The sequence below is a fragment of the Melanerpes formicivorus genome, unplaced genomic scaffold, assembly GCF_026170545.1.
Source record: "Melanerpes formicivorus ecotype bairdi unplaced genomic scaffold, bMelFor1.0.p_v2 SCAF_26, whole genome shotgun sequence".
NCBI lineage: Eukaryota > Metazoa > Chordata > Aves > Piciformes > Picidae > Melanerpes > Melanerpes formicivorus.
Window position 1 is genome coordinate 6,648,923 of NW_027142378.1, and position 23,895 is coordinate 6,672,817.

Sequence of the window (23,895 nt, forward strand, 5' to 3'; positions counted from 1 at the left end):
GGTTTTGGACAAAATCCACTCAGTTTTTGCTGTTCGGAATGCCTGAGACACATCTTTGCTTTCTGACATGTAGAAATATAAAGGAATCTAGTGAAAAGAATATATCTGGAAGTCTTGCCTTGATCACATGGCAAAGGCAATTCAGCCAGAAGACTTACAGAAAGCAGTATATGCAAATTATATATGAAAAAAAAAATCCAACTCCTTTGGATGCTGCCTATTAATTTGCAGTATTTTCCACAATTATAGCTGATATTACATCCTCTTTGGCCTAGCATTGTAACTCATGGATTGCATTGTTGCATACAATGAAACAACCTAATTTCTTACTACTATTAATTTAAATTTATTCTATGCAGAAAGCTAGATCATGACACAGCAAAATATTTGTCATCGCTTCAGGTGTACCTTCTTGTTATGAAATCCTTGAAATATATTCTCTTCTTGAAAAGGCAGAATCCTAGGAAGACTGGATTAACTCTTGGAAAGTTGAGCCATACCTTTCTGGTTTAAAATGCATGTAGCTGGATGAACTACAAAGACACAGCCCGCCTCTCTGTTTATAATAGTTCTATCACTCTTCCCCATTCTGTGCCTAAACCTGGAACAAGGCTCATAATTTGTCAGTTAGACTTGCCTTTGATGTGTGTGGACAAAACAAGAAAGCAAGTGTTATTCTTGCTGTACTGAACACAGATGAATCAGAGCTTTATATTTTATTTCCCCTACCCACAATATGTGTCTTCTGGGTACATCTAACTTTGGAGGTGTCCTGGTTTCAGCTGGAATAAAGCATTTAAACCACGACAGGAAAACTACAAAAATCTTTGTCTTTCCGTACTTTGGCATGTTCATCAAATGTTCTACTATTTGTTCCAGATCATTAAAACCCATAAAGCCTATGCATTGAGTCAGTATTTTAGTAAAGAAATACTTTAGTACTGTTCTTCATTAACAGGTAAAGTACATCAAAATATGTCAAAGTTGACCTGTGCGAGCTCTTAACTGGCAAATGATTTATTGACATTCTGCTAATTTTATGTTCTGTCTTCTGGATTTCATAGAAATATATGTCCTGTAGGTTAAAAAAAACCACATTTCACATTAAAGAAAAAAAAGAGTATTTGTGAGAGAATTTGGTCAAACAGATCATATTGCTTCAGTTTTTAAAATGCATCAGTTCTCAAGTGCAATTAAGAATCACTGCAGCAATCTTTTTACTGGGGTACATTTGAACACTAATATATGTGTTATCCTCAACATTCTTCTTATGAGATCTAGTAGATGTTTAGTGAAGATCAGGTTTAAGCCCTCAGCCTCTGTATTTATTGGAATATATGCAGTAGTGCAGTGTCAATGCTAGTGAACAACCAAGTTTCTCTGCAAACCAGGGGTGGTTTAGACTGGATGTTAGAAGAAATTCTTCATAGAGAGAGTGACTGCCCATTGGAATGGGCTGCCCAGGGAGGTGGTGGAGTCGCCATCACTGGAGGTGTTTAGGAGGAGACTTGATGGGGTGCTTGGTGCCATGGTTTAGTTCATTAGATGGTGTTGGATGATGGGTTGGACGTGATGATCTTGAAGGTCTCTTCCAACCTGGTCTGGTCTGGTCTGGTCTGGTCTGGTCTGGTCTATTCTATTCTATTCTATTCTATTCTATTCTATTCTATTCTATTCTATTCTATAAACACAGTAAAATGGAGACTGATTTCAAGAATTTCAGAGTGGATATAATCCTCTGCCTTCCGCCCCTCAAAAAATCAACCCACAATACCCCAACAAAATACATACTTAGAAGTTTATCTTTTCAAAACTTTGTTTAAATTCTGTTCTTCCAGGAATTGTGATATAATTCCAGTCCAAACTACAATGTATGGTTCTCAGGCTCATCTTCTAGAATAATGGTGAAAATTTTTTTATGTTTCAACAGCTACCTGGAATCATATTACAAGTCAGTCTGAGATACATTTTTACCTATTGGTCTCCAGAACCAGGGGTTGTGCTTAATTTTCTCCTCTTCCATTATGGAGATGTCTGTATCAAATTAGCACGCACTTGTTTCTAAAAGAAACATTAGAGGAAGTTGCCATGAAACTTTGGACATTGTCTTAGTTCCTTAAAAGTGTATCCTATAAGAGTTATTGAACAAAATTGGTCTCCTTCTCTCTTGTCCTATTTTTTTCCCCCCAAATACAGGACACTTCCCTTATTAAGGGGTTTTCTTAGCCAGTAGCTGCATCTTTACCATTCAGCTTTAATACAAACCGTCCTTATTTAATAGTTGCCCTCATTTAGTAGCCAGACCTTTATCGTTTGTCTTTACTGTGAAAACCCCATGAGAAAGTAAACTTAATAGAAGCTGCCCCAGTTTAAAGCCATAGAGGCATGTAATTAAGTTTAACAGAAATTGATTTAACAGAAATTGACCTAAAATATAATTAAATAATAATAGTCATATTATGTGTGGGTTTTCACTTGCCTAACAGTCTGCTTATCCTAACTTAAGCCATGTTTTTGTATGAACCAAAGATAACTGTCAGGTTTAGCTTCCAGACTGACTGAAGAGTGTGTGGATTTTCTTCCAGCATTCCCATTACTTCCCACTGCTACAGAACCAATAGTTGTAATGACTGCTAGTGTCCCCACTATGTCCCCAGTAGCTAAGCTGAAGTGACTCAAAAGAGTAACATGACAGATGGCAAAAGAATGAATTTGAACCCTGAACTCTGTCTGCATTAAGTACATGCTCAGATTTTCCTTGACATTTGTACATTTTAGCTTCAGTGTAATGGTTCATCAGTCCTGAATTCTGTTTTGCCTACAAGATGTAGGAAGCTCTAAACAAGCCAGGAAAACCTGTTCTTAAGTATTTATTTAGATTTTAGTAATAAATTACCATCAGTAGCATTCATTTGCACTTAAACAAATACCATTGAGTACTGTGTTCTGTCTAAATGTGGATTACTTGTGTGGTTGCATGTATAAATACATTAATTGACATTATTTCTCAGTGGAGTTAGTGTATTTCATTTCAAGGGAAAACACCTAGTTTTGAACCATTCTTAAAGCTATATCTAACATCTCTAAGTGTGGGCAAAATGGGTAAGAGGTGAAATATGCCAAAAGCAATTAGCATAGGCTGTAACTCCATGTGATGCTTTAGAATTTTCTTTTATGTGGTGTTACAGTTTCCAATCCATGATAAGCAAATGGACATCATATAAATTAGTGCACTGGTGCCATTATATCAGAATTTATGGATGATGTCAGTTACCCAACTGTGTGATTAACTTGCAGTTCTTTGACTAAGGTTATCTACACACTGGCCTTTAAACTACAGTAAAGCAACTTCGCTGTATGTCAGGTGTGCAACTAGAGATAAGATTTTGGGATGTCGTGCTCCATTTACTGATGAATGGCACTGTTTAAATTTTCCCTTAGGCACAGAACTCTGTAAGATAGCAGTCTCAGAGAACTAACAAAGCAGTGGCAAAGTACTGGCATTGGGGTTCTTGTGTAATCAAGACAGGTAGTCCAGCTTTCTTGGTTGTTTAATAAATACTGCCTTAAAGGTAGCAAACTAAGACCTGATCCTAGCTTTAGCAAGCATCACACTTTACATGAACGCTTACAATTACAAATGATGAATTTCACACCTGTAGAGAATGGACAACAACTTCTTCTTTCTGTTGTTGTTGACTTTAGTAGTGAAAATGCCACAGGAGTGGCCATGAAGAGAGGGACTTTCATCTCATTTTGACTAGCTATTCTATCAGCAGATTTTGCATCACAGTCGCCATTAAAGCTTTTTGATCTTCAAAAAATGCCAGGGAAATAGATAATGCAAAGTGATAAAAATCACTCCCCTTGCAATATCTATATTTGCAAATCCTTGGTGCAGTCTGATTCTTTTTTATAATCTTAATGAAGAGTGAAATGCAGTACTCTTGCATGTTGCTGGTGATCTAATGCAGTGTTTAGCTTCTCTGCAAATATGCCTGAGCGTGTAGTACTGAAAAAAGTAACAGTATCTATCTTTGATTATTAGAGCACTAGTAAGGTCTGTTTACTTTTAACATGGCAAATATTGTGGTTCTTAAAACTTCTGAGGTGTTGCTGTTTTGCATGACATGGGTTTGAAATAAATCAGTTGTCATCATAGTAGTATGAGAAGAACTTGCTCTGCCTCTATCTGTTCATTTATGATAAAGATAAGTCTAGCTGCTGGCCATTTTCTCAAGTGTCACAATGTTTTGAAGAATGTATATATTGTCTTATAATTCAATTAAAATGTTCCTCCTCATTGACTGCAGAAGCAATTGATTTTGTAGTCTATTTTCAATTAGTGCCAAAGCCTTTCAGACAGCTTCTTGGAATTCTTGCCACAATAAAAAACTCATTTTTGTAATGTTATCTTTCACTCGATGTTTAATTAACTAATTTATCTTCAACCCATCTTCTTTTCCTTGTCTTCAAAGATATCTAGAGGAAATAAATTATGCTTTTTAAATTATTAACCTGTAGTTTGAATTCTCCAAAGGTAAACTTACCCTGCCAGCTTTCCTTGGGAGCCATAGAAATAGAGACAGGTGTCAAATATGCTTTCTGTTACTTAAATATTCATTTTGAGTAGTAGGGCACATGATTTGAGACATCTGTGCCTTTTCCAGAGGATTTGAGGTATAACTTCTAGATCTTGTAGGAAACTCAGATGTGTAATCCACTGAGGATCCTGGAGTACTTCCATAGCTACAAAGCTGATGTTGTTAGGATAAGTACAATATAAAAAAAGTAATTTGATTCTTCTCTGTGATTTGACCTAGTTTCCATCAAACAATATCCAGATGCTCATATTCTCTGAAGTGGGCATTAGACCACAGGAGAGCTTTAAAATGATACATTTTAGAGAATCACTTGGCTGAAATATTCTCTACGGTCATGCATTTTGTGATGGTCGCTCCTTCTTAAACATGTTGTCCATAAATCCAACTTTCTTTACAGAGTCTGAGCATAAAACCTCTTTGACAAATTAGTCCATTTTGAGGTTTCCATTTTGAGGTTTTTGCCTACTTTTATACAAATTAACTCAGTTTCATTTACAGATATGCTGTTATACAGCACATATAAGTCTATAAATACTGACTTTTAATAATGTGCTGTGCCAAACAAGACATTTTAGGTGGAGTTTTTTTGTTTTGAGTTTAATCATGAAATTGAAATGAAGTGACTAAAGCTATAGAGCAGGCAATATCCTGCTTTAACTCATTGGGAAAGTGCTTCCTGCATACAGTGAAGTTTAGGTAGAAACCATTGTGATTACTAAGTAAACTGAATTTCCCCTACAGATTCAGCTAGACATATGTCACGTGCCTTATTCTATTCATGTCTCTCCTGAACAAGTGGTGAAAGCAGTCTTACCATGTTTTTGGCTAGTTCTAAGTAATAGAGAGCAAACTTTGTGGATAAATATGGGTATCATAAGTAACATAAGTAACTGGTTAGGTTATAGTGTTTAGGAATAGAAGATTGTATTTCCTTGTGTATTTTTGCATAGCACTAAACACTTAGGAGCTTGTAACAGGTTAAGCAGAAGGCTTTATTTCTCTTGAATCCAAAGGAAATTTTTAAATCTCACGTATAGAAAGAAATTTGAGATCCTTGCATCCATTCTTTGGACCAAAGAGTCTGTGGTGTAGCTGAGTATTTTTGGAGAAGGTCAAATAAACCAGGTGTGACAACACAGTATTGCAAAATAACAACAGTTTTATAATTGTGAGCTTTGAAGGCACGGGAGTGTCTGGATAGACTTTTTTGTTAAAATTGCTGACAGCTCACAAAACATTTTCTGTGAACAAAAACTGACTAATCTTAGAATTTGATATTGTCTTATATAGACAGACGTGACAGTCTTCTATTTCATCTGAAGCAGGATATTCACTGTAAAATAAGTAGAAGAGGGGAAGAGGTGCAGTTTCATTAAGCTCTAACATATCATTGACTGTCAGGTAGGTCTTGTTATGCTGTCCATCCTCATTTAACTATCCCACAAGATCTCTTAATGAAGTTAAGCCCCAAGTTCACTCCAGTAATTCTGTGGCAAGAGTTTGTGCAATGTAACAATTCATCACTTGTCAGGAAGGCACTTTTAGTTTATACATTTAATAAGGGCATCCTCTAGCTTGGTTAATTAGAAGTGAACAGTTTGCATATTTACTAAATGCAGAGTGTCATTGCCACCACGGCCTATTGCCTACATGAATTATTTCTCTATCTGCAATAAACAGCTGGGTAATTATTACTGCCATAATCAGATAAATTCCCTCTGTAAGGCTTTTCTTACATGGCAATTCTTTGAACTCATCCAAAGCTGAACAAAATTTATGAACTCCAGCAGCTAGGCCACTTTTTCATAGTGTAGTGTCCCTGTTCCCTATTTCAAGGACATGTAGAGTATCATAAATATTGTGTAAATTAGGAGAATAAATATGATTACCCAAAGATTACATATTAATAAACTTGATTTTCAAAATATAATTTTCAGGTTGTAACTGATTAAATTATAGCAGTTCTGGTTTTATCTAATTGTAGAGACATGACAGGCCATCTATATACAGGCTATACTAGGTTATCAGGGAAGAGCTCTACCAGTTCAAGACTAAAGACATGAAAAAAGAATATAAACATTTTTCATGTACCCTTTGGAGAACTAATAATTTCAGCTGCTTAGGTCATTAGAAGGATGACAAGTGTTATATGCCATTAACTCACTTAAAGCAGTTCTTTTGTCTTTAAAACAAGGTGATGAGGTTTTTTTGTCGCTTTTTTTTTTCCCTTGGTGTGCAACTGTCAACTTAATAAAGAAGCATAAAATTTAAATGCATGAATTTACGAGTTATGTTATAAAATTAGATGTTTCCTTTCTTTTGTAGAAGCAATTTGTATACAAATGATTATGTAACTAAGCTTGTTTTATGATATCCAAATATTCCAGCTCATACATGAGTGTGTCTACAGTTACACCAGTGAGTAATTCATTTACACACACAGCATTTTCAGAATGTGCTGCAGTGTAGCTTATTTTTGATCTCTCAAAAAAAAAAAAAACCCACAAACCCAAACCCCCCCCCAAAAAAAACACTTTGGAGAGACTTTCATTCTTTAAAATTCAGAGCTCAGCACAGTCATAGTGCATAAGAAATGAATAATTTTTTTTCCTTCTAATATATTGTCATATAATGCATTGATTTCAATATCTTTTCATCACAGCATCATTAAAGACCTTCTTCATCTTTATGAATCCTACTCAGACTACTCCCTTTAAAAGCCATAGTTCCTCATACTGTGAGCATGATTTGTGTTTTTAAGGTGTGTGAAACTTTTACTTGTTGTTATTATCCCCCTTTCAGAGTCTTCAGACTCTTCACCTTGTAGGGATAATTACATAAATCCATTAAGTTGTTCATCCTTGACAGAGTAGCTAAATCCCAATGTTTTACCTTGAGCTTCACAGTTCCTACTGCCTTCAAACCAAATCAGCACAACAAAGCCTTACAAGAAAGTGATATTTTCCACTTTTTTTCTCCAAACAGGCTATTCTTTTCTTGTCCAAGTCACTAGCTAATTGTGAAATATTTATAGACTGATCTGATAAACTAATTTGTTTTTTCAGCTTGCATGACACCTAAAATGAGGCAGCACTCATTAGCCAATTTGTAGTTGGTGGTGGGATTCCTCACCACTACCTAGCATTGTGCTTGGCCACTCAAGAAAGGATCTAGTACTCAGATCAGAAAACTATGTGTTCCTGTATAGACAATAAAATGGAAATGTTGGATGTACTCTTCAGGCACAAATAGCTGGATGCCTAAATCTATAATTAAGTGTAGTCTGCTTTATATAGAATTTAGAATAAAAAGTTGTATTTAGAATAAAACCAAACCAGGTTGGAAGAGACCTTCAAGATCATCGCGTCCAACCCATCAACCAATCCAACCCACCCAAACAGCTAACCCATGGCACCAAGCACCCCATCAAGTCTCCTCCTGAGCACCTCCAATGACGGTGACTCCACCACCTCCCTGGGCAGCCTATTCCAATGGGCAATCACTCTTTCTGTATAGAACTTCTTCCTAACATCTAACCTGAACCTCCCCTGGCGCAGCCTGAGACTGTGTCCTCTTGTTCTGGTACTGGGTGCTTGGGAGAAGGGACCATCATCCGCCTGTCTACAACCTCCCTTCAGGTAGTTGTAGAGAGTGATAAGGTCACCCCTGAGTCTCCTCTTCTCCAGGCTGAGCAACCCCAGCTCCCTCAGTCTTTCCTCATAGGGCTTGTGTTCCAAACCCCTCACCAACTTTGTTGCTCTTGGTAGCACCCAAATGTCAGAAAGTAGACTTTAATTCTGAGCATAATTTCTTGCCTGCCATACTAAAGAACGCCTATTTTTTTGGGGTGCTGATTACTTCAAAGATTTCAAGACAGTAAGAGATAAGAGTTCCTAGCCCTTCTGAGAATTGTGATGGAGCTGATAATTTCAGTTTGGCAATTAGCCACTGCTGTGAAATCACATACTTGCAAGTGGCAATGCAGTATTTAAAAAAGTGTCGCATATCTCCCCCAAAATAATTGCATTTGCTATTATTAAAAATATACCAATTTTCTGTGTCTTTCATAATATTTTATGCTTCATTAGAAATGGCATCTTAGATGCCCAACTGGTCACATCATTCCATGAGTATGGAGTGTGAGAAAACTATCACATACCAAAAAATTGGGATGAAATTATGGGATTTGGCATTACTGCTCTGCTGTATGAAGTGGGTCAATATGTGAACGCTCTCCCTGCCTTGCCATTGTAAAACCTGCTTAATATGAACAAAGTGTACCATTTTACTTGCAATCCTATGCAGAATTTTGTATGAAAGTGAAAGAAGTGACTTAAGTAGACCTCAAATTGTTTCATGATACCCTGAGAAGGAAAATCAACTTAACTGATGACCTTTAGAAGTTAAAATGTCATGTTTGCTTTCTAAATCACAGGATGTTGAATATTGTAAATGTTGCCAAGTACCATATATTAAAGCAAAAGGAATACAGATATGTCTACATTGTCCTGTACTGCAGCAGGGAGATAACAGTTACTTTAAATTAATTCATCCTAGTACTGGGAACAGCTTAACTGGAGCAAAATATAGCAGTGTGCTTTTCTCTGGTTATTACTGGGCAGATGGTAGCATATGTAGTCTTCTGGGAATCGGAGTGCCAAAAGATAACAGATACTTTTACATGACATTCACTAGAAAACTTTCAATGGCATTTGTCTGTGGTTAGACATCCCTTTTTTTATATATATAGATATTGCTGGAAAAAAGTTAAGAACATGACAGCTTTCTTAGCAGTTTAGCAGTGACACTCTACACTGTTCTAGAAATGACCACTGCCGCATAACAACTATCAGAATAATTTGACTTAAGGTTCTCTTATGTGTTCTGAGTAAAATCCTCTTTGTTGCCCCCAAATATTGTTTATTGATTAAGCAAATCAATCAGCCTGATCCCATTAAGGTATCAATAGGAGCAGCCATGGAATGAAAACATTCTTCCTGTTGTGTTTAGCTTTAGTAGTATAGACCTGAGTATAAATCCAGTACACTGGTACAGTCTAGTTCTTCAGCCAACAGAATCTTTGTTGTTGTATATACTCTAATACCACACCCACAATGGGTGGGCTTTACAATTTAATTAAATCAAAATAGTTAAGCTAACAAAACATCTTTATTTAAAGTGGACCTTAAAAACAAAAAAGTAAACTTCATGGTATTCTGAAGTAAATTCAGCTTAAGTATTTATACTGACAAGGAAAAAACCTCTTTGTACTATTAATTTGCATGTTTCCAGAAACTGGAGTAATTTGAAAGATTTTGTTTTACCAGAAAAGGAAAAATTCTGTCTGAGTTGTTATTGAAACCTTAATTAGAAGGTTCTGTAGAGTGGATTAGGGAACACACACCGTTTTATTTATGAACTGGCTCTGCAATCAGTGTTTTGAAAAGCTGTTGCATTCTCTTGAGTAACTGTGCAGCAGTGGAAGTTGGAAGGATAAGAAGGATACATCAGTCTGTTCTTTCCTATCGTCTAGTACATGCTGTGTCCTGATCTCCTGATCTGCACAAGGTATTCATTCACTGTATGCCCTTCACTGCTATGTTCATCGCATTTCCTACACAGTATATTGATCACATTGTGGACCTTGACAGTTGAACTAGTATGTCACTTAATTCTATTGGCAGGGTACACTATGTGATTGAGGAAAGATGAGTAGAGTTTGTTCTCCTATGCCCAAATTATAATGGGATTTTGAAGTGTTACAAATTTCTATCTGTAAAATCATTAATTGTAGAAACTACAGGGTGTTTTTTGCATGCCTACACATGAGCTTTATGTATTCTGTTTTATTTTTCATCCTAAGGAGTCATATTAGTTTCCTGGTCACTGCACTGCAATGACAGAGCAGTACTAGTCCTCCAGATTCTGAAGCCAGTGTCTTGATTAAGTTGTCAAATGAATTGGTGTAAACCTTGACACTTAAAATTAGGAAGAATTTTGGACACCTGCTTGTGGGGACTCTTCTAGGCAGTGACAGACCTTGTACCACTAATAACTGACTGTCTCTTTAAGCATCTGTTTAACTGCAACTTGAGATCAAACGTTTTGGTTATGCCAGGAGTATACATCATGAGAGGAGTAAGAAGGTTGCAGACCTGCTCTGTTGTGATCAATAAATCTGAACAGGTTCACTCAAAAATTCAGATAAAGTTTGAGGGAGATCAAGATATCTATTGGTACATAGATAATGTAAGTATGTGTGTTGTGTTAAAGTACAGAGCTCTCTAAACTATTTTTTACATCCTAAGCTATTCCATATGTATATTTCATTTTTTCCCAAATAGAATAGATTAAGTCAAACGATATTATCATGGCAAGTCATACCCCATTCTCATCTGCTCCAATGTAATGAGAAATCAAGTGGCATGCAGTGGTGTACCAAAAATACTGTCCAGCTAATTTCATTTTCCCTTCCATATTCTGTGTTTGAGCAGGAAGGATGATATATAGTCAGGAAAGTAAAATCAATGTAGGTTATCTCCTTTTATGGTAAGGTTGCCTGCTGCCTATGTTGCAGGAATTTTATGATTTGGGATCTGAACTGTTAAAAACCACAATAACTTGATACTCTTTCTGGGTACTCTAAGCAACTATATTCATTATTGATTTCCTCAGATGCCCTTTACTTTAGTTACTATTATAATTTTATAGTTGTCTGGTGAAAGGTCCAAAGAATGCCAATGAAAATGCCAAAAAAGTGCAATAGTTTGATAAAGTTCAATAAATGTAGGTCAGTGTGAATTTGTAAAATGCAACTTTATGTGGAATTATTAAAATCTGTATATTGCTGAAATCATCACTTGAAGACCTTTCCAAAAGTGCCAGGAACAATATTATATGTGTATTTTTAACCTTTATACAGACAGCAGGAGCACTGTCAACTGAATTTGCATCTCATAGCTGGAACCAGCACCACTGCTTACTGCATAATGAAGTATCAGAATAACAATAAGTTATCTTGTCATATGAATGTGTTTTCTTTTCAAACTCTATAAAACAAAGAATTTTATCATTAACAAATCAACAGCTACTTCACATATTTGTTAACATAAGATTATTTTTACTGGTGAGCTTTAAGCACATACTTTGATAATGATATGCTGTTTTTCAGTAACACGAAACATTCTCTATGACAAGGCAAACCCAGAATGTTCACTTATTTAACAAAAGATCCCTAAATTTGCACTACTAAACATTGATGGTCTTCTGATTTATTGACCAATTTTCAGGTCATTATAAGACACTACATTTGTCAGAACTTACACATATTTCCTCGACAAAGATATGCTGTAAAAATCTACGTAGGAGAAACTCTGATTGGACTAAGTTTATATAGGAAGCCAGGTTTGTAGAAAGATGCAGCAGATGCTGTTAATACAAGAGAGAAGCTTTGTGCTAATGAACAGATTATATGATAAAAAAATTGCTCACTTTTTCAGTTTTCAGAGTGGAAAGGAACTGAACTGTTCCAACTATGAGCCATGCAACAGACAGGTCATTTATAAAAACAGACTATTAGTTAACTTAAAATATGTTTTTCAGGAGAACTCTTTCTCCACAAATAATCTGGGCAAACATTTTACTGTATTCAATTCTCCCACTTCATACCAAACCTTGAAAATTTCATCCTGAAGCAAATTTGGTCCAGAGTCCCCAGAGTATGATGCATCGTAGCTAGTATTCATAATATCATATAATCCCAAGAAAAGATCACTTCCTATTGCTCAATGAACCTAAGAGATCATATGAACAAAGAACGGGCTGGCAGCAAGTGTAAGGGTTTCATCCAGAGATTGTTTTAATTTCAATGACATTTTAGCTGACTTTAACAGAATTTGGATTTATTTTCTCTCAGAAGGCATACATGACACGAGCATGAAACTCTTCAATAAACACATTTGTATGTAAAGTATCTGGAAGTCTAACTCTAGTTGGAGGTCTAAATTTATGCCTTTAGTGCCGCTTATGCTCGTACATATTTTTCTGCAGGGTGCATAGCATGTTAGTATTTACTAAGTAATACTAGTGTATAAAATAACTATATCCATACCCAACTACTTTTAGATTCCCTGCTTTTGTTGCTCCTATCCAAATTCTTGAGAGTATGGTTGAAGAGGTGAAAGTTTCAGGGCTCTAGAATAAGTGTACTATTATGTTAAAACATTTGTGCTTTCCAGTCATGCAGTGTTTGGACTACTACATGTCTCTTATTTGGTACTGCCTTTATGGAGAGAAGCACCTTGGGAGCTATTACCCCTGAGACAGAATTGTCTGCTCATTCTGTACAACTGTACAGAGCAGTATAATGCATGACAGAAATATTTTAGCAAAGCTTTATATTTTAGCACAACATGTGTAGGCAGCAAAATTATGTTGAAAATTGTTTGTAGCTGTTAAAAAAAACCACAGAATTTTAAACGGATTATGGTGCAGCATTAATGAGGATGTGTGATAATCAGGAATGATCATGATGACTTGGGTTACAGTAGTCTGAAAAGATCATGAATTACACTGAACTTCAAAAAGTGTTTGAGACTTCATTTATTTTCAACAAATAACAATTATTAATCATTCATTCAAAGTACTCTGGCAAATTCAGATTAATGACAATGGGAAGCATTTTGCATCCCATTATCATTACAGCTGTAATACAAATTTATGTTTTTATCATTATTTGGGGCTTTTCATCACCAGTTGTGTTCTAAATATCAAAGCTTCCATAGCAACGGTTGAGAACAACTGCTTGAGTATATAAGAACATGAACAAACTGCAGTAATATGTTGACAGACATTTCATCAATTATAGACAGTGATACTAAAGATGAATAGAGGACTCTGTAATCAAAAAGGAACAAAAAATAATATTAAATATGTAAAACATGGATCATACACTCTGATATTGAAGGTAAATTGGCATAAAATAAAAGAACAAAGTTGATACTATATGCATTGTCTGTCTATTCATTTGTTTCTGATTGATTGATACAGAACAAAGAGTTTCCAAGTAAAAATGCTTATGCACATACATGCAGTGACTCTGAAGTCTGTACCTTAAGGACAAAGAAAGGTCGCCAATCTCTCCAACTCCTAGTTCTTTGTCAAAAATGGACACAGTTAATGAGGTTTGTTTGGTACAGCACAAATTCTCAGACACAGATAGAGATCCTTTCAATGGAAACAAATTTGTTTGGCTTTACCAGGTTACTTAGCGATTAATAATAGCCTTGAGATGCAGGTCAGGAAGGTCATCGTCCCTGCTTGCCAACACAATCTAAAATGTGCAGCTAGTCCGGCTCTGCAGGCTTTGAGGCCCCAAAACGCTATGCATAAAGTAAAACAGGCTATTTTCCAACTTCTTTTTTCATATTAATAAGCAATTTTCAAGAGAAGGGTGGCAAAATGGGGGCCATGCCACTCTAAGTAATTCATTTATTTTGCAATTTAATCTTATGTTGGAAAAAAAATTACACTGCTGCAAAAGCATAGCATGGTGATTTTTAAACGTCAGTGTGCTTCATAAGTAACCTTGTATGAAATATTGTATTAGCAGCTTTAACAGTAAACTGCAACACAAAATATTTCTGTGGCTTGAAACGGGCCTATGCATCTTTCCCAGTCTTTATTTCTGTCTCATTCTGGTTTTGTTCTTTTACATTTGAAATAACACGTGTTTAATTGCTTGACATCTTACTTATTTCAGTTGATAAAATCTTGAAAGACAGCCTGAAACAAATAAAAATTCAACGTGGCAACTTGAATTTAAGAATGTGGTTTTGTAGTGTTCGTATTTATAAAGCAATTCCTGTTCTTTCCCGTATTTTGATGAACTAGTTTCACATTATGGTAATTAAAATAGTAAGAATAATTCTGAGTCGCAATCTTACAAACACTTTCAGGAGCAATATGAGTTTCCCATGGGGTTATTCATATCAGCAAACTTATTCATGTGCATATTCTGACAGGATTTGACCCTTGTCCTAGAGTGTGTTATTTGGTACTCATTGAAATATCTGAGACTGTTAATGTAGACCTCTCTAAATAATCTGTTTTGTGGGAATGTTTGAATTATCCAGATATGTGAATAGTATATTTTTGCTTTTCATTTTATCATATACTCACATGCTTTAAAAAAAGAAAAAGAGCAGAATTTGGGTGTTTAATTAACTTTTAAACAATCTAAATGCTTGACTGAATACGCTTGGTGTCTTTGGCACACAGGTTAATTTGAACTAGCCATTTCTTAATAACAAAAATAACAAGTGTTAATCAAACTAACCTTTTTCAACTGGCTCAAAAATATTCCATACACGTGCACTGTGCACAATAGCATGGAATTTAGTTTCTTAGAGAACATTAATTCACTCCACTGTTTGCATAATTTGCAGCAAGCCTGGCTCTATGAGAAGAAAAAAAAAGCCATTGCTGAGGAACTGTACACCCATTTTCTGTGAAAGTTTTCTTCTAAACCTCCAGTTAAAATTATGAGTTTTCTCTGTTCTTTGAGAGCTTGTGTTAGGTACAGTTCCTTATTTCTTTTACAAAGAAGGGGTATTCTATGCATTATTGAGTACACAGATACACTGTGTGTTACGTGAGTATGTGATGTCAAATCTCTGTCATGCAGTGGCTCATGAGGCAGTTCTGTTCTTATTTTTTCTGTACCACTGTTATCAGACCAGAGTAGAAATTGACCCATGCAAGAAGCCTAATGCTATGGAAATGCTGTTTAAGGTTGTTGCACACTTTAAAGGTGTGCATCCAATTGTTCTCTATGCCTTACATTCTAAACCTTACAAAAAGCTCAAGGATCTAGAAATGAATGCCAACTTATCCTCTGTTTCCTATCTTCTCTCATGCCATAAGGTTTGTTCTGTTTGCAGATCAGAAGGTGGTGTTGCAAGGCACTAGCTGAAACGTTAAGTGAACATTAAGTGACATGCTATGAATGCTATGTAATCAAGCTGTAAAAACACCAAGGTTGACATATTCTTCAAAATAGTAAATGATAAGGGCTAATATACTGTATAGGTTTTGTAATTTTAATCCTATTTCATCACAGTTATATCTATGTAGAATCCTGCTGCTATAGAACTGAATGAACTGTCATTTTGCATTCCAGTGGGAACAATATACTGCTAATGTATAGTAGCAGAACACTGTGAAGGGTTAAAGCAAAATAAAACATTAGCACATCTATTATTCTTCTAACTGGCAGACTTATTTTATTACAGGAGCGAACTCCAAGAATATACAGAAATGAAAGAAAATGAAGAGAAAAGGAGAGACCTAGAAAAGAAAGAAAAGGAAAAGAAATACCAAGCCCAAAAGATGCATTACCTCCTTAGCACTGAGCAGGTTGGTATACCTGTCCCTGACAGCTCATGCAAACCACTTGGGCCACAGCCTGACAGAGATAAACTAGCAGGCTGAATGGGACATGACTTGTTGAAAAGATATCACAAAGACACTACTTCGAGTTCAATTTAGTGCTTTTCTATAGGCAAGAGCAGGTACCATGACTATTCCGTGACAGCAGCTTCATAGAGGCAGCATCAGCACTGCTGGCAGAAAGAGTCCAAGTCAGCAGTTTGATCTGCCACTGTGATAACACAACACGAAGGGCATAACCTCGCTTTAAAAACTCATTTTGACTGGCTTATTGTTGTGTTGTTGCACTTGTCAAGAACTAACAAGTTATTAAACTGAGAAGGGATTTCATTTTTTTCCCTTTTTTTAATTGAGCTTGAATTGATGCTGTGTTCTGCTTGTTTTTAGGATAGATTGTAAATGCAGGTTTTCAGCTAAAGCTTTTCCTGAATCAGCTTATTTAGCATGATTGTTTTCAGTTAGAAATGCCTCATAAATTTTAAATATTTACTGATTAATTTGTTTTGTATTGATGAAAGGTGTATATTTTTTCAAGCTTTTTGGTGTAAGCTACTTCACAGACAGGTGAGTATGGGAGTAGGTATAACTTACACAAATTTGATATGATTAGTAAAGCCTGTATGTTCTTTGTTTAGCCCCCTTTTGTGAACATTTGTAACAAAAAAGTGTATTGTGTCCATAACTTTTTGGTTACTGGTTGTTCTTCTTATGAGTGAAGAATTAACATTCCATCAAGGTAAGATAAAATGAACTCAGTGCTTGCTTTTCATAGCTTGTTAATTATAATCTTTGTGTAAGAATTGTTAATCTTAAACAACACAGGAAAAATATCATGTCACTTAGTGAGAGAATTTTTAATATTTCCCTCTCTTTGGCAATTATTTGTGATCCATCCAGTAAATAGGAGTATATTTTAATAAGCTGCATAACAGTTATGAAACCTCAGCTTGTAAATCAGATGTAAGTAATTGTATTTGCAAATAATATAATGTCGGAAAATATAGGAATAAAATAGCACCAAAAGTTTTCTGAGTGGCTTTTAAGCAGGGGAGCTAGTTCATAACTGAAATTAGCTGACAATACTTGCTTTGTTCAGATAGACATCTAGAATATTAAGACTAATCTGCACAGTGTTTTAATATTGTATTAGGTTGTAGAAAATTGGGAATTCATGTTTAAAACAGGATGCTTTATGCAAACCAATGCATATGCATTAATGTGTTTACCTGGAGTACAAAAATGGCCTGGTTAGAGACATTGGGTGACCTGTAATCCAAAAAGGTTTCAGTAAACTTATTTTACTTCTGATGATACTGGTTCAGTGAGTTGTAACACATTTTTGAGGAATGGCAAGTAGTGTCTTAATTCAGCCACATACCTGGAGGACTGCTGGTAGAGGGCAATTTCCTGAAACATAAATGAGTGTAACTGAATGCAACACCCACAGACAACCTGAGAACCAGAATAAAGGTAAATAAAGTCAACCACTTCTGCAATCAAAGTATTGTATTGCTCAACTGCACATAGTTATAGAATTTGATCTCTTGCTAAGATACAGGCAAATATTTTTAGTGCAGAATTTACTGTTTTGATGCACTGTCTCATATGCCTGATGGTCTGATCTGTCTTCAGTTGCACCTTACTGTCTTCAAAGGATAATTAATTGGATTACTAAGCAAGGTCCAGACATGTCTCAGTAGAAACAGGCCACAGAAGTCAACGCTTTTGAGTGAGTTAAGGAAAAAATATAATAATTATAAGCAGAGGGCATAGCAGATGAAAAGGTTGATGAGCTGGACTTATTCTATAGTCACGATTAACTAAATCCCAAGAAGATTTAGAGATAAGATGATAAAGTTTGCTACAATCTCCTCCCCTTCCTGCCATGCATAACTTGGTGCAATAGTGGAGCTGAGCCACCTCATGCATTAAGGGCTGCAAATGCTCAGGGAAATTATATGGGCAACACTGCAAAATCTGTATTTACAGTACTTGTTTCAAATATATCCAACGATTTTGAATCTTTTTGTTTTACTACAGGCAAAAAGAGGAGAAAGGATGTTTACTTATTCTCTGAAGGGAATTAAGGAGCTGTTGCTCCTTGGTTTTAGTAAAGAAAGGCGTGTCAAATTCAGTGCCCCACTCCTTAGGAGCTGAAGCCCAGAAACCCAGCTCAGAAGTATGTTATAGGCTAAACAGGGAGATGATCGAACATTGTAGCATTGCACAGATGATACAGTGATCCTTCTAGGGCTTTAAAGATTATAAATCCTTTAGGGATTGCAGAATTTGCTCTTCTTACTCCATAGGTTACATATATATGTGTGAGATCATGCCCATTTCTAATTGCTTGCATTGTTTTACATTTCAAATAGTAAAGCTTAAGGATGCTAGTGCCATGAATGTACCGGGGGTCTGGTATGTATGTAACAGCATGGCCTATGATGAAGCCAACATGTTTTGCCTTAGTCATAAATTAACTTACTCTTCCAGCTTTTATTTCTTCTGTCAACTGTTACCTTTATAAAGGAAAAAAAAAAGGGGAAAAAAAAAAAAAAAGAGAGAAAGAAACAGATATCAGATTCAGAATTAGTATGCATTATTTGTTGTTACTGATGCCAGGTATATACACATAGTCTTATACAGACAGATGTGAGCTTGCTTTGATTACTTTCCAAGCCAATCTGGAGCTATAACATGGGGCTGAACCCAAACTAATTAGCCCTGTTGAGAGCCACGGTATATTAGCTCAAGAATTAATGCAGTTACACAGCTCCTGGTCAGCTCAAAACACGGGCAGAATAAGTGTGCATGCTTTCAACTCAGGAACAAGAAATTTGATCTGCCTACAAAATATTATATAGGCATACATAGATTTAAGATTCTTTGCCTTCAGTTACTAATTTTCTACAAGGGGAGGTGTGTGTTTAGTACCATTGCTACGAAACTGACATTAAGGAAAATCATTGGATGATAAAAAAAAATATGCTATTACACCATATCATTTCCCTACATTATTTGCAGGCAGTTGGTTGAGAGTTTTTTTGCCATGGAAACTTACAATTATTTCCCACTGCTATTTAAAAAAAAAAAATACATTGCATTTATACAAACATTTTAATCTGCAGAAGAAACAAATAGTTCATTTGAATAAAAGACTTAGTACTTTAGCAAAGTAGTTTAAGAAAAAGAAAGTTAAAATAGGATATTTGTGTGATCAATAATTACTAACCAGTAATGTTAATTTGCTCTTAGTAATAATGTGTAATAATAAGTTTTATTAATAATATAAATCCAGTTCTGGGCCCCTCAGTTTAAGAAGGACATTGAAACACTTGAACGTGTCCAGAGAAGGGCAACAAGGCTGGTGAGAGGCCTTGAACACAAGCTCTATGAGGAGAGGCTGAGGGAGCTGGGACTGTTTAGCCTGGAGAAGAGGAGACTCAGGGGTGACCTCATTGCCCTCTACAACTACCTGAAAGGTGGTTGTAGCCAGGAAGGGGTTGGCCTCTTCTCCCAGGCAACTAGCACCAGAACAAGGGGACACAGTCTCAAGCTGCGCCAGGGGAGGTTTAGACTCGAGGTGAGGAGAAAGTTCTTCACCGAGCGAGTCATTCGTCATTGGAACGGGTTGCCCAGGGAGGTGGTTGAGTCATCGACCCTGGAGGCGTTCAAGAGGAGATTGGACGTGGCACTTGGTGCCATGGTCTAGTCATGGGGTCTGTGTTGATAGGTTGGACTCGACGATCCTCGAGGTCCTTTCCAACCTAAGTGATACTGTGATACTGTGAAATTATTTGGCATATTTCTGTGGAGTCATAATATTATGCATTGTGGGAGGTTTAGGCGATGTCTTTAAAAGTCAGCTAATGTTGGGGGGAAACTTCAACCCACCACATGCATCCTGCCAACTCCAAAACATAGTTTTTTACTAAAAACTAGATAAATATTTTTTCTGTAGTACTTGTAATATCTCTGCCACACAAATATAACCCTATTTGTAGCCAGAAGGGTAGGCTTGATAAAAGAAAGTAAATTTTAATTGTATTTAAATTATTATTAAACCAAATCATGTCTGGAGAAATAAAGCACAAGCTCTAAAACTTCATGATTATGAATCACTGAGCTTTAATCAACTTGAGGTATACACCAGTAGGATCAATGAGTAGTCAAGTAACATCTTAGATTCATGAGCTGCTTTTGTTTGAAGGAAATTACTTCTCTGAAAGACAATTTTGTAATTCTCATAATTATTAGACACAGAAAAAAAAGAGTCAAGCCAAGCCCATGCCCTTCTTACCATGTGGTAACTTAGGGCATGGTACTGGTTGTCTGTTGCAAGAAATTCCATTGTGAAATACACAAAGAAATAATTCTTTGAGGGGACAACTGTGGGGCTTCCACATTAAATTCCATTTAACAAATATATATTTATTTCATATTAAAATAAAATTGTATAAATATATATATATAATTGTTTGCTTTGTGTGTTTTTAACCTTAATAATCTGATAAATTCTGACTTCACGATGAACACGGTAAAAATTGTAACACATATTTAACAAGCCTTTGCCATTGTTAAGAATAATTGTTGTAATTTCTGTTTTATAACACAATAACAGTGCAGATGTATTTTTCATTGTTTTTACCTGTTACATCACGAACTGCATTATAATTTCTGATTGAGACATAAAACTTATAATAATTCATGCTTTCTTATTAGTCTAAAATCACAGTATGCTATTTCCACTGCAGTGGAAATGATCCTTATTTTTAGTTGTCATTAATAAATGAGCTACCTATTAAATGTGATTTTCTATTATAAACATGTTTACTTATGTAGATTATCCTTCTATAATCCTGTAGTTCCCCTTTCTGTATTAACAAAATTCACTATAACTGATTAGAATCTTATTCTTTGTCTTTGCAAGTAGACATTTGCATTAAAGGGCCATCCTTTGCAAATGTCTGACAAACAGCTTTTATAGTCGCTGAAAGACAGAATCACTGAATGCATTGATGGCTCTTTGCACAAGTAGAAATGAAGAGCTTGTATTTGTTTGAACATGTGGTTGTATGTTTCCTGACATTGGTATTTCTAAACTTCCAAGAAACACTGCAGTTGGTCTTAGTCTTACAATGATGATTAGAATTAGGTATATAAGAGACTAAATCCAAAGATCCCGTATCAAGTACTGCTTAAGTACCTGCTGACAGAACAAGCTGCAGTGCTGAGGTGAGTGGCAGCAAGTTTGTCATGTTCTGCTGTCAATACTGCTGCTTACTAGGTGGAGGACTTCTAAGTCCACAGTGTGGCGTGGATCAGAAGGCAGTGGTACCTGAAAGTGGGAGAAGTGGTGGAATGAGCAGACTGTGTCTTGTAAAGAAACTGAGATCAGGAAGAGATTCCCATACAGTCAGTCTTCAAAGTCTTCAAATAGCCTTTTGCTATTATTGCTTCTCCTCTCTCTAATGGGTTTTTAAAATTACACTTTTTTTTTTCTGTCAACAGGGGTGACAATTCATAAACATTAGGCTGACTGTGTGTGCCCTGTTTTTATGCTATTGGAAGTCAGGAGTTAATTCTATTGAACTTACTACTGCACTAAAATCAGGTGTAAATGTTCTAAGTGAGGAAGAAAAAAACCAACTACAAAATCCTTCCTGGAGCAGGCTAATGAATATTCAGAAGACACAACTGATTAATATGCTTCTAACCTAATGTGCTGTCCTGTAAGAACTTGAAAAACAATTGGTCTAAAATGACACTGTTTGACACCCACTCTATCTCTGGACACCTGGCAGTTTTATTCTTATAAAGGTGAGGACTCAGTGGATAAAGCTCTGGCCTTTGATCTTCAGATCTACAGTTTAAGAGACAAGGCTGCAAGTTTGGTCATTTGAGCTTAGTCCCGAGTGAACAGTCCACATCACAAAATGATTATACATAATTTGTTGCTATTGGCAGTGTCTGTTCAGGAAAGGCCAAGGACTGAGCTAGCATGAAGAATGAATTAGCTCTTACCTTTTACATTTTATTTCCTCCCTCTTTACTGTAATAATTTTATTATCCTGTCTCTAAAACATTCAAGGGATGAAATTATCATTCATTATAAGTACTAATACTTCCTGAAGATGAACTAAAATAGTTAATTTTTTTTTTAATGTAGGTGCCCTAGTCACTGAACATCCCCACCTATCCATGGGTGTTTAATATCCACTCATCACTTCTGTGCCAAGAAATCAGACATTTCTGAGTACTTTCCAAAGCTTGTACCATAAAAAAATCCCATTTAAATTGAAGTGGAGAGAGTGAGTTTTCCTAGCTCTCACATAGGCTAACAGATACATTTAAATACCATTAGTACATAAAGCACTTCATGCTGCACTGTTCTGTTTTTATAAAATATCATTTCCAGAGGATTCTCCATTTACATTAAATCCTTCTTACAGAACTTGTGACAGGGATGTTTGATCAGCAAGCCTTTCTCATGCATTCACTTCCACACTGGAAGTCAGATGGATCAGCCTATTCACAGGTATTCACTACAGGAAAATCATTCAAGTCATGTGTCTCGTGGGGCACTAAACACACGATCTCAGCTCACTTGGAAGTGATCTCAGTTAACGTTGCTTAATGTTTCTATCAGAAAGGACAAAGTGAGGTAAACTGAAAGCAGCCAGTAACTGAGTGTTTGTGATTCTGGAAGACATTGTACCTGAAGAAAGCATGATGTTTATGTCTAGAAGGTTAGTTCCACTAGGTCTGAATTCCAAAAGTGACCTTTAAGTGTTTTGCACACTCAATCAAAAATCTATAGTTCTCTTAGAATTTGAGTCCAGCTCTTGCGCTTTGGGTTTGCACATCCCGGGAACACTCAGGACTGTAATTCGCCAACTGATTACAGTATCATGGTGATGTAAGAAGGAGACAAGTGCTGGAAGCCAACATATACATCCAGAATCTCTTCAGTGCACGCTCTGCCCAAACCATGTGGTGAGAAAGTTTACAACTTCCATAGATTTCCCAGTTTTGCTAATATAATTTTCAATCAGCCTTTCTTTCTCTCTAAGTGTTTTTAATCTCTCTGGAGAGCGCAAATACAATCAAAGCCAAACTGTTTATAAAAGCTTGTAGTGGTAGGATGAGGGGCAATGGTTTTAGATTAGAGAAGAGTTGATTCAGATTGGATGAGGGTAGTGGAACGCTGGAACAGATTGCCCAGGGAGGTAGCTGAGGCTCCATTCCTGGAGATATTCAAGATCAGGCTTGACAGGGCTTTGAGTAACCTATCTAGCAGGGGGATTGAACTAGATGACCTTTAGAGGTCCTTTCCAACTTGTATCATTCTATGATTCTATGATTCTGTGACAAGTGAGTGTGGTGATCTTCATGCCTGGAAAAGGCTAGCTCCATAGGCTAGGGAGCAATGGGAAGAGGATGGCAAAAGGCTATTTGCTGACACCATGACCTACCTCATATGAGAAACATATGACTATGCACCATTTCAGATGTTTTTCTGCCCAATGTCAGTGAGCAGTACTTCCCATTCCTTCTTCTAAGAAGTCTCATTCCAGCACAAGTGGTGAGTGAAAGTGTTGCCAACAGAAATCAATAATTTCTGTCTTTGCCACACTCTTCAGAAAACAAGATATCCACATCCTATTTTTTGGGGGAAATGACAAATGAACTTCAACATAGAAAAGATATAATAATTCTGAGCATATTTTGTGACATTATCACAAACTCCATTTTTCCTAAGATATGCTTAATACAAAATCCTTTCAGTTTGTTTGGTAACTGGATGACTGTACAAAGAAATTCAAAAGAGTTTGCACCAAAA

The 23,895-nt window shown here is 36.1% G+C and overlaps 1 protein-coding gene across 4 annotated transcripts in view; it reads left to right on the forward strand.

The window, feature by feature from the left end:
• The window catches only part of SPATA17 (spermatogenesis associated 17), a 91,948-nt gene that overhangs the window by 19,199 nt on the left and 48,854 nt on the right, over positions 1 to 23,895 (forward strand). For all 4 annotated transcript variants that reach the window (XM_068153489.1, XM_068153488.1, XM_068153490.1 and 1 more), the window contains one exon: positions 15,896 to 16,019. In XM_068153489.1, coding sequence (XP_068009590.1) covers positions 15,896 to 16,019 — 124 coding nt within the window. The remainder of the gene's footprint in view (positions 1 to 15,895; positions 16,020 to 23,895) is intronic.